Below are 15,896 nucleotides of genomic sequence, written 5' to 3'. Positions count from 1 at the left end.
CATAGCCCAAGTGGAATGGTACCATTGTTACTGGAATTTGGAAAATTCCAGGGGTCCTTTGAGCTCTCTGGATTGCAGCGGGCTGCCACCAGCCTCTCCCTCTGAGTGGGATGCCTCTGTCCTGGTTTTTGCTGGGATACAGTTTCTTTTCTTCCTAGTAGCTGGTAGACAACTGTGTGTTGGCTTCAGTCTGAGAACAGTGTTGAGAAGAGGCTGATGTTAGTTCTTGCTGAGCAGTACTAACCCTAACTGAGGACTTCCCAGTTTCCCATCCTCTTGCAGTGAGGAGGGGCACTAGGAGGATTGACCTTAACCAGCCCAAGGGATATTCCATACTGGAAAAAGTCATGCCAGGAGGGGCTGATTGCTGCTGGTGGGACACGGGCTGGGCATTGATCAGTGGGTGCTGAGCAGTTGTACAGGGCATCACTTGGGTTTATTTTTGGGGGTGAGTTTATTCCTTCCTCTTTTTCTCTCTCCTATTATTATTATTGCATTATTATTCTTATATTTTCAATTATTAAACTGTTCTTAACCCACCTTTTTTCCCCTTTTTTCCAGTTCTCCTCCCCATTCCACTGGGAAGAGGGCAAGGAGCAAGTGCCTGTGCAGTACTCAGCTTAGACCAGCACAGCCCCTCAGAGCTTGTGAACTCCCAAGGCTGGGAAGTTTGGAGGACCACTGCTGAAAGACTCCTCAACCCTCATCTGCTGAGACATGCTGAGATGTCTGAAGTGAGCATTCCACTGAATTCAAGGGAATTTTTACCAGGTATGTCGTTATACATATGTCTTAGTGTCTGTGTGGGTGATTTAGATATTGTATAGCAAGTGTAGTGTGAATGTTGTCACCTCACATCTGTAACTAAGTCACTGTTGTGACTGTAGTAAATCCCACTGATTAATTTAACATTTACAAACTGCTACTAAGTCTTGTGATCCACCTTAAACTGCAGAGTGCTGCTAGGTGAAAAGCTGTGTAAAACCCCACCTCTGGTGAACTGCTACTTTTACACCACCATGTTAAGATCATCTTCTGCTGACATCTTGTACATATGCAACCCTTTAGACATAAATCGTTGACCAAGTCTGAGACTAGGACTAGATCCAGCCTCACCTGGGCTCCACCAGGAGTTTAGAGAGCTGGGGGGACCAGTCTCATGACTCAATGGAAGACTCTCCCTTTCCCTTTTGCTTCTTCAGTCTCATTCTAAATCGATTCTATTTTCCTTTGTGTGCTTCATCCGCGCACCCAGTACTAGAGTGAACCATTGAACTTTACAGTCACGCTTTCATACATTCATATTAAAACTACTTTTGCTACTACCTTTGGTGATTCTTTGAGTGATCCTAAACCACTCCTTTGACAGGTAACTTGCTGTGTTAGTGCAAATCACATCAATGCTGTGCTTAGTGAGAAGCTCAAAGCCAGGGTATGATTTATTACATATTGATCCTATGGTTAAGACTAACAGATCATGTATTCCATCTGCAACTCTTAAGCCCTGATATTAGCTGAAGAGGAACCTACTGTATTCCAAAAGTGAGTTGTTAAGTTAGAAATATGACTTGTGGTGTAGTTTGTCTGGATTTGGTTAGGTTTAGCGGGGTTTTGGGGTGGGGTTTGTCACTGTGCTTTGGTTTGTGTGTGGTGTTAAGTTAGGCATTCACACTGCATAACAGAAAAGCAACATTAGTTCCATTGCTATTACCAAGAAGCTGTTCATAATGCAACAGCATCAGGATTGTACCACCGAAGATGAAAACAGCTTTACTAATGCGTTGACTTGTATGGTTAAACTGAAACCTGAGTCTCGCAGCCAGTGGGGTGTTTTGTTTGTGGTATCAGTGTTGTTGTGGGCTGCAGAGAACTCTGCTGTGGCAGAAGACACACAAGAAAGAGGATGGAACATTCACATGGATTTCAGGAATGGCTTAAACAGGAGAAGGTGCTGCTGTGTGGTCACTGTGGGGTTGGGGAACCCGAGAGAGCTTCTCGTGGGAGCCTGATGGAGTGTCACAGCTCTTGCACTGAAATGATGGTGGAACAGAGGTGATGCCAGTAAGCAGCTGGGAGAGGTGCAGGGTTTGTGGCTTACCTGCTGCAGAGTCACTAACCTCATGTTAGTGTGACAGGCCAGGGGCTCCCCAGCCACATCCAGCTGTGACCTGCAGGCACTTGCTGTTTTAGCAAAGCTTCAGAGAGCCAAGGAATAGATTTAAAGTACAAAATGCTGTAGCTTCCATAATTCTTTAGTAAATGTTTAATTAAGCTGCATCATTTTATTACAAGAAGTTGGTTTTATTACATTGAGTTTTTGCTGTCAGGAACCCAAACTGCGGCTTCTTTCATTGCTCCTCAGAAAAGAAACGGAGGATTTTGTCCGTAAATCCATTCCCCGGAGTGTATCAAATCCAAGCAGTGGGTTGAAGCCTGAAACTGCAGCACGGGTGCTGTTGTGTGTGGGTGCAGGCTGGGGTTTACAGCTACACATTAACAACACTGAGGAAACCAGCAAAGTCCCTGTGGAAATAGGCCAGGAAGGGACAAGAGCCCAGCATGGAAGTGTGGAGCAGTGTGGGCAGACAGGGTGTTAGCAGTGAGTGCTGATGGACACATGCCCAAATGTGGCTTGCACTGATGGTCCCTGGTGGGTGTGAGGTGCACTGTGACAGTGGCAGGTATGTGACAGTCACATGCTTGGATTCCAGGTCTAGAAGCTTCCCATGTGTTTCACATATGTGTTATTCCTAGTGTAACATCACAACAGATGGGTGAAGGCTGTTGGGTTTCTTCTTGTTGTAATGCTACATAGAAAAGGAAAAGGTTTTCTTGGAAAGGTGAGGAAATGAATGTGCACCTTAAGATGTCCAATCTGGTGGCGTACCTGTTTTCTACTATGCTTATCACATAGTGATAAGCAGCCCTTGCAGCCATATGGGTCTGGGCACTCACAAGAGTGTTGTGTTAACACAGGCACAGGGCTGAGATACGAGTCCCACTGGAGTCTTTGCTGCTTTGTGGTTTGGATGTTTTAAGTAAATGGCATTTTGTTCCCAGAAAGATGCCTTCAAATGTAGGTTTCAGGTGGAAAGGCTGGAATTCTGGTTAAATATGTTAAATAAATAGCTAAGATCCCTTTCCTGTGAGCTGCCCCTTTGCACAGCCAGGCTCTGTGGGTAGTGCAAACTGAAGGGCACTTCTGGGTTATGTCATAGCCCAGAGGACCCCAACTCTGGCTGGTGAGAAGGGGTTTAGCCATTGATGTAGCCACCAGGAATGGAATCTGAGTTGTGAGATACAGTGTGTGTCAGCAGGGGCTGGTGTCCCTGTAGGGACAGCGACAGCTGGGTGGTTGTAGCAAACAGGAGGGCTTCTGATAGCCTCAAAACCAGCTTTACACAGGAATGGAGCTGGGCTGAGCAGTTCCCCATGGCTTATCCCACAAGTGGCCTTGTGACCACCACATCTGGGTTACTGCTGGACCCCATAGCAAAGGGAGCTGTAGCACATCTGTACAGGTGAGCCCAAAGCTGCCACTCTAGTGGCACACCTTGAGGAGTCAAGGGCTCCTTTGTTTAATATCAAGCTGCTTCCTAACAATTAAACCCCTTCTCTCCAATAAAGCACAGCAGTCCAAATGCACATTATCTACAGTTCATAGGCTGGACTTTGTCTCACTGTTTTGGTACCTGGGGAATGATTTTGGGGTGTCGATTTGTGAGGCGAGTGGCTTGTAAAGATGTTCTCAATTTTCCTTGAAATCAAAACAGTAACAATTTCCCTTCTAGTCTGATGTCACTATGTAATTCCAGAGAGCTGGAAGGGCTCTGATATATTTGTTTGTAAACCTGTTGTGAAGGGTCACAGCCTTGAGCCATCCATGAGATTACATCTCAGTTCATAACCAAAAGAGTTCCCAAGGTTCCAACACATGGCATTGGACGGCATCCAACCACCCCAAAATCCACTGTACCTACTTGGATGCAGCCTAACTTCCCATGTACAAGGTCAGAAAGGAATGTCAGGAAAAGCTTAACAGGAAATTAATGTTAACCTGTGTTCAAATAACATGATTGTCAGCTCTTTGTAAGCACACAAGTGTGTGCTGACTGTCAAGGCATGAAGGTTTCTTTCCAGTTCTCAGGTGCAGGTTGTACCTGGTGAGGACAGGGCTCAGAGAGCTGGTGGCAGTGTGGTGACATCGTGTCTGGCATGTGTTGTCCTCCTTCACAGGCATGAATGGGTTCCTGGGGTAAACCCCTGTGTGCAGGTAAGTGAGGGCAAAGCTCAGCCCTGCCCTCGCAGCGCGGCAACCACTGAACTTGAGCGCACCGAGTAGGAATCGTCACTTTTAATCCGTCACAAAAGAGATGCAACTCAGACAGTATAGTTCAGGCATGCAACATGGCAGAGGTAACAAAATGGAGGAGAGAGATAGCAGAGTATAGTAAATAAATCTTTGTGATTAAGTAAAAAAGAAATCACAAAACCATGTCTGCAGGCTCAGCTCTACAGCTGGGGTTTTCCTTTATACAGCAGCAGCAGCAGCCAAGTTCACAAGTGATAGATATTGCACCAGAGAGACATGTGCAGTGAGGAACAGAATCACATTAATGTGCTGATAAAACCAGATATGACTTTCCATGGATTACATAAAGTGCCTTTAGAGTCGGTGCAGTTCCAAACAAACCCAGCCCCGGTGGTGTTTAGCTGTTGGGAGCAAACACGTCCAGAGCTGAGCCAAACAGGTTGGTTTTCCATAGTGCCAAATCCCACAGTGCCAGGATCCATCCAAAACGCCTGGGAAGGGAGATACAGAACCACTGTACAAAGGTAAGGCCAGGGTTCAGCACCTGAAATGCTTGATGCCAACCCTACCCCACATAGTAGTTATAGTACATGTATGTATTACCAGTGGTGCAGCAGTTTGGTTACTGGACATGAGATTTGGCATGCTATGGTGTGTGTGGTGCTCCCCTGCCTGGAACCAGCCCCATATTTATACACAATGCAATGTCCAGTCCGTGCTTCTGGAGCCAGGAAAACACTGCTGTGCTCAGGGAGGAGTTGCTCTCGCCACGCAGCCACGTCGAGGAGCTTCCCAGCCTCTTCCTACCTCCTTCATGGTTGGGGAACACGAGGCTCAAAGTGTGCTTTGAGAGAATGCCACTGGCCTCCAGTCTGGTATGAAATTAAGAAAAATGCTCAGTTGTCCAAGTAGATGATATTTAATTGTAAGGAAATAAAATCTGAAACTGGCTAAATCAATGGAAAAGTAAACATGAGCTGGAATACTATACCTGGAAAAGGATTAATCCCATTCATTGCCATTAGAAATTATGTAAAATATTTATTAAGGGCTTTGCCTACAGAGGCACAACATAAATAGAGCAAGTCCTGCTGGACCGGCCTCAGTCCATGGCACGGGGCCGGCCCCCCCAGGGCACAGTTCAACTCCTGGAGTGGGACCCCGCAGGGTTTGCTCCGTGAGGCAGCGCCGGGCACGGCTGTGCCAGAGTCACCACGGGCCCTCGGGCCAAGCAGAGTGAGTGCAGGGAGAGGCGGGACAGCTAATCCACTCCTTCAAAGCCTTGCGCGTTCTCCACCGCCATCAGGAGCTTCTCCCGCAGGTCTTCAAAGGATTCATAGAGAGGTAAGTCGAGGCGATTAAAGCTGGGGGTGAGAAGGGAAAGAACCACTTAGCAATCCATGGAAAACTACACATAGTCGTGGAGAACTAGGAAAGGTCACAGGGAACATCTCATTGTCCTAATGGTGGCATTTCCACTGTGGCCTTCATACACCTAACACTTGTGTTCCTGCAGGTACCCCCAAGACCAGCCCTGCCTCGTGGCTGCTGCTTTCCAGAGCTGGACATGGGAATTCCTGAGGAAAGGAACCACCCCCACTGTAACGAGCTGATGGGAAACATTTCCTCTTTGCTAAAAGGTGGTTTCCCAACACTCAGAAAGATGCTCTGAATTTACAGGACACATTGTCCAACCTCAGGAGAAAAGAAGAACCATCCAAAAGGAGGTCTTGGAAAGGTCCTGTAAGATCTAACAGGTAACTGAGCGGTGAATGGATGAGTTGGCTTTGGAATGTGTTGGGTTTTGTTTGCTTTGAAATAAAACTTGCTATTCTCTGGCCTGATGATGTTCATGGCAGGATCACCATTCTGCACTCCTGAGCTAAAAGCTTGTTTTCCTCCACAGCACTAGTTAAGTTACTCTCTTGCACATCAAGAACCTGGATTTAAGGTAAGACAAGGCTGGTACCAAATGCTTTCACCACTTACAAACTCTATACATTAGGATTAAATGATGAGATTTTATAGCCTCTCATTTTTAGGACCTTTACATAGCACGGCATCCTGGGGCTGTTCTGTTACATTCACATTATACTAACTAAACATTAAATGCAATTCCTTTTGCTGGTTTTCCCAATCCCAGGAACCACACAAGAGCTGTAAAATAAAGCCTAGCCTATCTAACACCCATTTTAACACACAAGCACTTAATAGAAGTCCCGAGTGTTGAAGGTGACTTGGAACGTAGTAAATAGCATTAAAAAGTGCTTATTAGAAGGGCCTACACCTACTCTATGAATGTGGCCTTTCATGTGTCCATGTCTTTGACTTTTAAATACACACATGGATGAATAGACAGAGTCACACGTGTGTGTGTAGGTTTCAGAGTATCCCATTTGCTAAACGCTGTATGATCCAGAGCTAAAACATGCCAGAGATGAGCACAGGCACAACTTTTCCCCTTTCCTGTGCAAAAGAGCACAGAAAAGATATTTCATGTTGTGGTTTTATGACTTACCATGTGTGAGCTCTGGGCAGTTTATCAGGACTTCCCCATTGCTCTATTGTAAACAGCTGAGGACCATTTGAACCTGGGTGAAAGTGAAACACCACATGGAACGTGAGTTGTTGGACGCCACAGAGACCTCCTCACCCACCGTTTGTAACATTTAAGGTTTATATTGCTACAAATTGTACCATTTGTATCAGTTGTATCAAACTTAGTTACAATTTCATTAAAGCAAATAGGAATGTGGTTAGTTATTTCTAAGCTCTGTTAGCCTCTGAAGATGATCTACCTTTGTGTAAAGGATGTGTAATGCAGCAGTAGTAACCAGACATTGCCATTTAACCAGTAAAGCCCTTGGTTAACAGATCTTCTCACCATAGAGTTCAGCAAATCCATTCATAGGCACACGTGAGGTCCCCGTGACGAACTGCAGCAGCCGGATCCGTTTCTCAGCATCCATCAGCAGAACAGCCTGTTGGAAACACACAACAGGCACAGCTCTACACACTGGTGGTACTGAGCTTCACTCGGGTGTGTAAGTGACGTGGCCACCCAGCTTTACCTTCCAGAACCACTGGATGACAGGGTGGTTGGGGCAGTAGCCGTTCTTGTAGATGGTGTGTTGTCTCCAGTCATTGACATCCACGTCGCCGAGGCCGCACATCAGCAGCTACACAGGGAAGTAAATGGTTATGGTGTTACGTGTGTTACTCTGTGACCTCTGTTGTCTTTAAACAGCACAAATATAAATGCAAATGTAAAGGGGAGTTTGAGCTTTTCCTTAGGAGATTCGCAAGGAGAATTCCAGGTTCTTGAAGAGATGCTGCGCTGTGCTTGTGTCACAGCAGCAAAACGCTGTGTGACAGTGTTTTGCTCAAAACAGACAGGTAAGGGCATAATGGTATCAACTCAGGAAGCTATAAGCTACTCACAGGCTTTTATATGCACATACTCACTCACTGACTAATTACCCATTGCTGTGCTTTTATGTGTCAATACATTTATTAACAGGGAGACAAATCCCTCTATCAGCAAAGGATCTTGTGTGCAAATTCCCTTACAAAGAGTAAGGGATGGCCAAGGAGCTGGATCTACCCCAGCTCTTTGGGATGAGCATTCCTGAGGAGTTGGATCTACCCCAGCTCTTTGGGATGAGCATTCCTGCCCTGGCCCCTGAACTCACCTCGAGTTCATTTTCATCAAAAATCTTAATCAGATCGATAGGCAGCAGCTCTGTGAATCCCTGGAAACAAGCAGAGCCCAGGTCAAATCCCGTGTAATTCCAGGGCAGATCCTGTTTGTAGCTAACAGGATCCTTGGCTTCAGGGGAGGAAAGGGGACACAGAAGGATTGGGAAGGCCCTTACCTCCAGGAAAGCATTCATCTGCTTCTGCACTCTGTTCACAAACCTCCACTGGATGACCAGGCTGCAGGAGACAGACAGATGGACACGGGGACAGAGGGACATATGGACAGACAGAGGGACACGGGGACAGACAAATGGACATATGGACAGACACGCAGACAGATGGACACGGGGACAGACACACAGACATATGGACAGACAGAGGGACACGGGGACAGACAGATGGACACATGGACAGATGGACATATGGACAGACACACGGACACAGACAGAGGGACGGGGACAGACAGACGGACGTGGGGACAGACAGACGGACATGGGGACAGACAGACGGACATGGGGACAGACAGAGGGACAGGGACAGACGGACGTGGGGACAGACAAACGGACACAGGGACAGACAGATGGATACAGGGACAGACGGACACATCGACAGACGGACACAGGGACAGACAGAGGGACACAGGGACAGACGGATGTGGGGACAGACAGACACGGGAACAGACAAACGGACACAGGGACAGACAGAGGGACACAGGGACAGACGGATGTGGGGACAGACGGACACAGGGACAGACACACGGACGTGGGGACGGACGGACACGGGGACAGACGGACAGACAGGGACACGGGGACAGACACACGGACGTGGGGACAGACAGATGGACATGGGAACAGACAAACAGACACATGGACAGACAGATGGACACAGGGACAGACGGAGACAAGGACAGACATGGGGACAGACAGACACATGGACAGATGGACATGGGGACAGAGGGACATGTGGACAGACAGACGGACACGGGGACAGACACATGGACGTCGGGACAGACAGACGGACACATGGACAGACATACGGACATGGGGACAGGGGACATATGGACAGACATACGGACATGGGGACAGACAGAGGGACATGGTGACAGACATACGGACACAGGGACAGACAGACATATGGACAGACAGACGGACACGGGGACAGACAGAGGGACACGGGGACAGACAAAGACGCGGGGACAGACGGACACACGGACAGACGGACACGGGGACAGACAGATGGACATGGGGACAGAGGGACATATGGACAGACACACGGACACGGGGACAGACAGACATATGGACAGACGGACACAGGGACAGACAGATGGACACAGGGACAGACAGAGGGACGGGGAACAGATGGACACGGGAACAGACAAATGGACACAGGGACAGACAGAGGGACACATGGACAGACAGATGGACGTGGGGACGGACACAGGGACAGACAGATGGACAGACGGACACAGGGACAGACACATGGACAGACGGACAGAGGGACAGACAGATGGACACGGGAACAGACAAACGGACACATGGACAGACAGACGGACACAGGGACAGACGGAGACAAGGACAGACGGACACAGGGACAGATTGACAGACATGGGGACAGACAGACACATGGACAGATGGACATGGGGACAGAGGGACATGTGGACAGACGGACACGGGGACAGACACATGGACGTCGGGACAGACGGACACATGGACAGACATACGGACACGGGGACAGACAGAGGGACACAGGGACAGACAGAGGGACACATGGACAGACAGACACAGGGACAGACAGAGGGACGGGGACAGACAGACGGATACAGGGACAGACAGAGGGACACAGGGACAGACAGAGGGACACAGGGACAGACAGAGGGACGGGGACAGACAAACGGACACAGGGACAGACAGATGGACACAGGGACAGACAGAGGGACACAGGGACAGACAGAGGGACGGGGACAGACAAACGGACACAGGGACAGACCGACGGATACAGGGACAGACAGAGGGACACAGGGAAAGACGGACATATGGACAGATGGACACGGGAACAGACAAACGGACACAGGGACAGACAGAGGGACGGGGACAGACAAATGGACACAGGGACAGACAGAGGGACACAGGGACAGACAGACGGACACATGGACAGACAGAGGGACGGGGACAGACAAACGGACACAGGGACAGACAGACGGATACAGGGACAGACAGAGGGACACAGGGACAGACGGACATATGGACAGACGGACACGGGAACAGACAAACGGACACAAGGACAGACAGAGGGACACAGGGACAAACAGACGGACACAGGGACAGACACACGGACGTGGGGACGGACGGACACGGGGACAGATGGACAGACGGACACAGGGACAGACACATGGACAGACATACATATGGACAGACAGACAGATGGACAGACAGATGGACAGACAGACAGATGGACAGACAGAGGGACGCGGGGACAGACGGACGGACACGGGGACAGATGGACAGACAGACACGGGGACAGACAGATGGACACGGGAACAGACAAACAGACACATGGACAGACAGACGGACACAGGGACAGACGGAGACAAGGACAGACGGACAGACATGGGGACAGACAGACACATGGACAGATGGACATGGGGACACAGGGACATGTGGACAGACGGACACGGGGACAGACACATGGACGTGGGGACAGACAGACGGACACATGGACAGACATACGGACATGGGGACAGACAGAGGGACACGGTGACAGACATACGGACACAGGGACAGACAGAGGGACACATGGACAGACAGACAGACAGAGCGACAGACAGAGGGACACGGGGACAGACACACGGACAGACAGAGGGACACGGGGACAGACAGAGAGACGCGGGGACAGATGGACACACGGACAGACACGGGGACAGACAGATGGACACATGGACAGATGGACATGGGGACAGAGGGACATATGGACAGACACACGGACACGGGGACAGAAAGACATATGGACAGGGGGACACGGGGACAGACGGACACATGGACAGATGGACATGGGACAGAGGGACATATGGACAGACAGACGGACACGGGGACAGACAGAGGGACGCGGGGACAGACAGATGCGGGGACAGACAGACACATGGACAGATGGACATGGGGACAGAGGGACATATGGACAGACGGACACGGGGACAGACACACGGACGTGGGGACAGATAGATGGACGCGGGAACAGACAAACGGACACATGGACAGACAGACGGACACGGGGACAGATGGACACATGGACAGACAGAGGGACACAGGGACAGACAACGGACACAGGGACAGACAGACATGGGACAGAGGGACATATGGACAGACAGACGGACACGGGGACAGACAGACGTACACGGGGACAGACAGAGGGACATGGGGACGTGGGGACAGACAGATCGATACGGGAACAAATGGACACATGGACAGACGGACGGACACAGGGACAGACAGACATATGGACAAACAGAGGGACACGGGGACAGACATACAGATGGACAGACATGGGGACAGACAGAGGGACATATGGACAGACGGACACAGGGACAGACACACGGACGTGGGGACAGACGGACACAGGGACAGACAGAGGGACACGGGGACAGAGGGACACGGGGACAGACAGAGGGACACGGGGACAGACAAAGGGACACAGGGACAGACAAAGGGACACAGGGACAGACAAAGGGACATATGGCCAGACAGAGGGACACGGGGACAGACGGACATATGGACAGAGGGACATGGGGACAGACGGACGGACGTGGGGACAGACACACGGATGTGGGGACAGACGGACACAGGGAGAGACAGACACGGGGACACACGGACATATGGACAGACACATGGACACGCGGCCAAACAGACACGGGGACAGACACACGGACACAGGGACAGGCGGACACAGGGACAAACACAGAGACAGGTGGACACAGGGACAGACACACAGACACGGGGACAGACACACGGACAGACCCATGGACACAGGGAGAGACGGACGCACACGGGGATAGACAAATGGACACACAGACAGACAGATGGACGCAGGGACAGACAGACACAGGGACAGAGACATTCGTTAGCCTGAGTTTTACCCATCCTCCTAGCTCCAAATCCTCGCTGAGAGCTTCAGCCCCCCCAGGTGCTCCCAGCGAGGGGAAAGCCCCTCCGCGCCCGTACGTACTCGATGTACTCCCGCTTGTTCTCATTCGTCACCATGATTTCGGAGCCGTTGGGCTTCAGGTCCACTTGATATGTCTGGAATGGCAAAGGAAAACAACCCAAGCACAACATGACGTTACCTCAGGACGCTCCTCATAAGATCCACCCTCCCAAGCAGCATCTTACAGTAGTAGCAGGGAACTGTTACACTATCACAGCTATGGAGACATCCCAACATTCCACAGTTAAGGAGCATAAGACCATTCCACATCATTAGGAGCAGACTATTAGATGATCACTTACACCACTGAGCTCTTGACCACACTCCTTAGCAAGTGAACAAACCATTCCAAAGCAAACAGCAAGTCCAAACACCACATTTACTCCTGAAGACAGGGATGTAGCGGTTGGAATTCCAGGATTAAGGCTGGGCTGGTGGTAGCTTTTCTCAGTCATTGCCCCCCAACTGCTTCCCATGTGGCTGGGGAGAAGGGAAGCCACATCGTGGTGGCCTCCAAGTGGTTCCTCCATCCCACCACCTCAAGAACCTGGTTTTGGTGGATAACCGGGAGGTGACTTGGGAGCTTCCCCCTTGTGCAAGGGGGAGATTGGGAAGCTCTCCTCAGGGCTGGATTAACATGGAATGCTTCAGCAAGGAGAAAACCAGGACATGAGTACATGTATCTAGTACTATATAAGAAATACAAGCTTGACTATTCCATTAAGGAAAAGGGAAGCCTACACCGCTCTGAAACAAGTTTATTCCCTCCATAAAGACCAGCCAAGAGAGTGCAGAACTACCAAGAACAAGGTTAAACCCCAAACAGTCCCAGGCTGAGACTATTCCCTGTGTACCACCTTTACTGCTCCTCACTGCAAGTGTTTTACTCAGCTTCAAGCACTGCTCTTCACAAAGCTGCTCACTGGCAACAACATCAACTCCTCCTCTGGCGGCCCCAGTTTGGGATCAGGAAGAGAGATGGGTTCATGTTCAAGGTGGGCCTACACCAACCATTCACCTTCAGTGGTCCTGGTGAAGTTCACAGCCATGATATTCCTCAGTATTTAACTGCTTTCTGGCAATAACCAAGTCTGGGATGACCTTGACATACCTGGCCAAAGTTCTCCTCATCGATGCAGAACATGAGATCCAGCTCCGTAGGGTCGTTTTCCAGGATCCACTTCAAGGAGTTGTAGTATTCACTGTCCTACAGATCACAGTTAAACATGAGTATTAAATGCAGAGCTTGCTTAACTTGAAGCAGTAAAACCATCTAGAACTCGAATTCCAGGGGCTGGGAAGAGGAGAACTCCTGTATTCGCACAGGTACTAGGAAGCAGGGTTTATTCTTACATTAAGAGTCTACTCTACTTACAGTCTACTTCTAACATGACCAAAGGCAGCTGCGGCAGAGCTAAGAGTAAGAGGAAAAGGTTTCCTAACTACTTGTAGGAATACAAGGGCCTGAACCTCCTTTTAAGGTCCTTCTGGACTCTTGTAAGCTTGGATTTGAGCTGGCCAGACCTTGAAAGGTTAAAAGAGAAACCCAAGTATCATCCTGCTAACTCAACGGAAACCCTTTGTACTGTCCTAGTAGGGGACATGTGTGTTATTAACCAAGTACATACAGACCTTCCTGAAGCTGCTGCAGCCACCACCTCGCAGCATTCCTGACTTTCCCCAGAGCAATAACACATGTAACTACTAATGCTGATGGGTTTAAATGTCATCTGGCATTTAAACTTACCACTGACTCCATGTCCTTCAGAGTTATTGGTTTCCCCAGCATCATCTTGTAGAAAGGTCTGATGAAGAAGCCTGGAAGAGAGAGACACAGAAGGTGGAGTTGAGCTCAAGGGACGCTACTAACCCATTACAACTGCCATTCTTCTCCCAGGTAGGACAGTGGCTTCCTCCTCAAGGTGCTGCTAAATAAAAGCTGTTCGGTTTAGAATGTTTGACTGCTGCTTTATTGTGGGGCTTATGGGCACAAATCATGTTTTAACATTAAATCATTCATCAATCACTTTACAGATCACAGAACCATGGAATGGGTTGGGAATCAAGGAACGGTTTGGGTTGAAAGGGACCTTCAAGCTCATCCACTTCCAACAGGGCCACCTTCCACTAGCCCAGGTTGCTCCAAGCCCCGTCCAACCTGGCCTTGACCACCTGAAATACTCCACTCTAAAGCATGGGAGTTACTACTCATAGTGTTTCATGTACTCAAAGCCAGTTCCTTTACTCACCATCCAGGAGCTTGCCGTGGTACACGGCCAGCCCAGCCACGCGGCCGATGAAGGTGAAGTAGGACAAGTGATCTTCATTACAGAGACCTGAATTAGGATTAATCTGAAGTGTGTAGTTGTCCCTTGGTTGGGGAGAGAAAAGAAAGAGCTGAATAACCACATCTTTGAATAGCCACACACATCTCAGTAACTACTTGGAGCTTTGGGCCATCATTGATCCATCAAACCACCTTGTGATGCCCATGGTGACACCTGGGGGAGCAGGATCCACCCATGGGCCCTGCAAGGTACAGAGGCCTGGCATGGGTGACACCAGTCACATTTGCCACAGTGCACTGGGAATTCCAGCTACATTATTCCTGCTCCTGGGGTTATTCCCTCTTTCCAGCCCAATTTCAGGGCTTCACATCTTAGGATTCTCTTTTGCAGTAGTTGCTTTAAGGAGTAGAAGAGGAGTTCATAGGCCCACGGCCCATCCACCCCTGGGTAAAGTACATTTCCTTACTAACAGCTTAAGCTGTGCGTGCTTGACATGGACATAAATCATTACAACTCCTCCCTGGAGATGTGGAATTCCAGCCAGCAGAGTAAACCTGGCTGCAAGCAAGGCAACGCTGAGTAGTGTCCCAGTAACTAAGATGCTTTAGGAGATTTCAGTGCCAATTTGAAAGGTTCCCTGAAAAGCAAGTAAGAAATGAGAGATCTGATGGAGAAGAACATGCACTGATGCTCTGTGGAGGGGGATCTAACTGCTTTCCGGTGTAACTCTGCCTCTAATGGAAAACCTGAAGTATATCCCTTGTAAATGGAAGTATTTTAATGGCCACTTACGTTGCTGAATACTCAAAGAGACCGTAATAAGGGTTAAACATCTCCTTGGACAAGAGGAAAAACCACTCTCTGGCCACCCCTCCATAGTCAAGTCCTTTCTCGGACTCAAACTCAATCCAGAGCCTGGCTTTGAGCACGTCAGGTCTCTTCACAGACATGATTCTTCTGTAGGACTCCTCAAAGATGTTATTTCTGTGGAGTTTCATCTCAAAGCGGTTCGGGATATCGGCCTGTGGGGCAGAACATGGTATTACACTTGTTAGTAGTGATACACGAGTCTTCAGGCAAGTTACTGACCATCTAAATGATAGATGAGACATCTGATGTATGAAGTGTTTCCCCTTCCTGGTGGTCCTTAGTGCTCTCTAAGTCTACAGGCTGACAGCCAAGTGGTGAACTAGAGCAGGTTGGAAAAGACCTTCAAGATCATCTGGTCCAACCAGCACTGCCAAGGCCACCACTAACCCATAGCACTGAGGGCCTGGTCTACAGTGTGTGAACACTTCCAGGGATGGTGACTCCACCACCACTGTGGGCTCTGCTCTGCCCTTCAAAGTGCCCTGTGGAAGGTGACACCTCATCCCTCAGCCTATTTAAACCTGAGGGCTTGT

General features: G+C 49.4%; 2 protein-coding genes across 16 annotated transcripts in view; one reads left to right on the top strand and one right to left on the bottom strand.

The window, feature by feature from the left end:
- Positions 1 to 6,151, top strand: part of ALPK2 (alpha kinase 2) — a 42,818-nt gene extending 36,667 nt beyond the window's left edge. Inside the window, exons 11-12 of the mRNA XM_030474853.1 lie at positions 562 to 771; positions 5,829 to 6,151. Of these exons, the coding sequence (XP_030330713.1) occupies positions 562 to 624 (63 nt within the window). The 3' untranslated portion in view covers positions 625 to 771; positions 5,829 to 6,151. The remainder of the gene's footprint in view (positions 1 to 561; positions 772 to 5,828) is intronic.
- The window catches only part of NEDD4L (NEDD4 like E3 ubiquitin protein ligase), a 58,023-nt gene continuing 46,466 nt past the window's right edge, over positions 4,340 to 15,896 (bottom strand). For 13 of the 15 annotated variants that reach the window (XM_030474883.1, XM_030474880.2, XM_030474881.2 and 10 more), the window contains 11 exons: positions 15,286 to 15,515; positions 14,455 to 14,576; positions 13,953 to 14,023; positions 13,317 to 13,412; positions 12,227 to 12,300; positions 8,188 to 8,248; positions 8,005 to 8,064; positions 7,384 to 7,491; positions 7,197 to 7,293; positions 6,831 to 6,903; positions 4,340 to 5,676 (listed from right to left, as the gene is read on the bottom strand). In XM_030474883.1, the coding sequence (XP_030330743.1) occupies positions 5,574 to 5,676; positions 6,831 to 6,903; positions 7,197 to 7,293; positions 7,384 to 7,491; positions 8,005 to 8,064; positions 8,188 to 8,248; positions 12,227 to 12,300; positions 13,317 to 13,412; positions 13,953 to 14,023; positions 14,455 to 14,576; positions 15,286 to 15,515 (1,095 nt within the window). In that variant the 3' untranslated portion in view covers positions 4,340 to 5,573. Of the gene's footprint in view, positions 5,677 to 6,830; positions 6,904 to 7,196; positions 7,294 to 7,383; positions 7,492 to 8,004; positions 8,065 to 8,187; positions 8,249 to 12,226; positions 12,301 to 13,316; positions 13,413 to 13,952; positions 14,024 to 14,454; positions 14,577 to 15,285; positions 15,516 to 15,896 lie in introns of those variants that run through there. The other 2 variants (XR_003989781.1, XR_003989782.1) reach the window with 2 other exon arrangements.

This window comes from Strigops habroptila, chromosome Z (assembly GCF_004027225.2).
Source record: "Strigops habroptila isolate Jane chromosome Z, bStrHab1.2.pri, whole genome shotgun sequence".
NCBI lineage: Eukaryota > Metazoa > Chordata > Aves > Psittaciformes > Psittacidae > Strigops > Strigops habroptila.
Note: the sequence above shows the minus strand (reverse complement) of the source record. Positions and strands in the feature narration are given on the sequence as shown.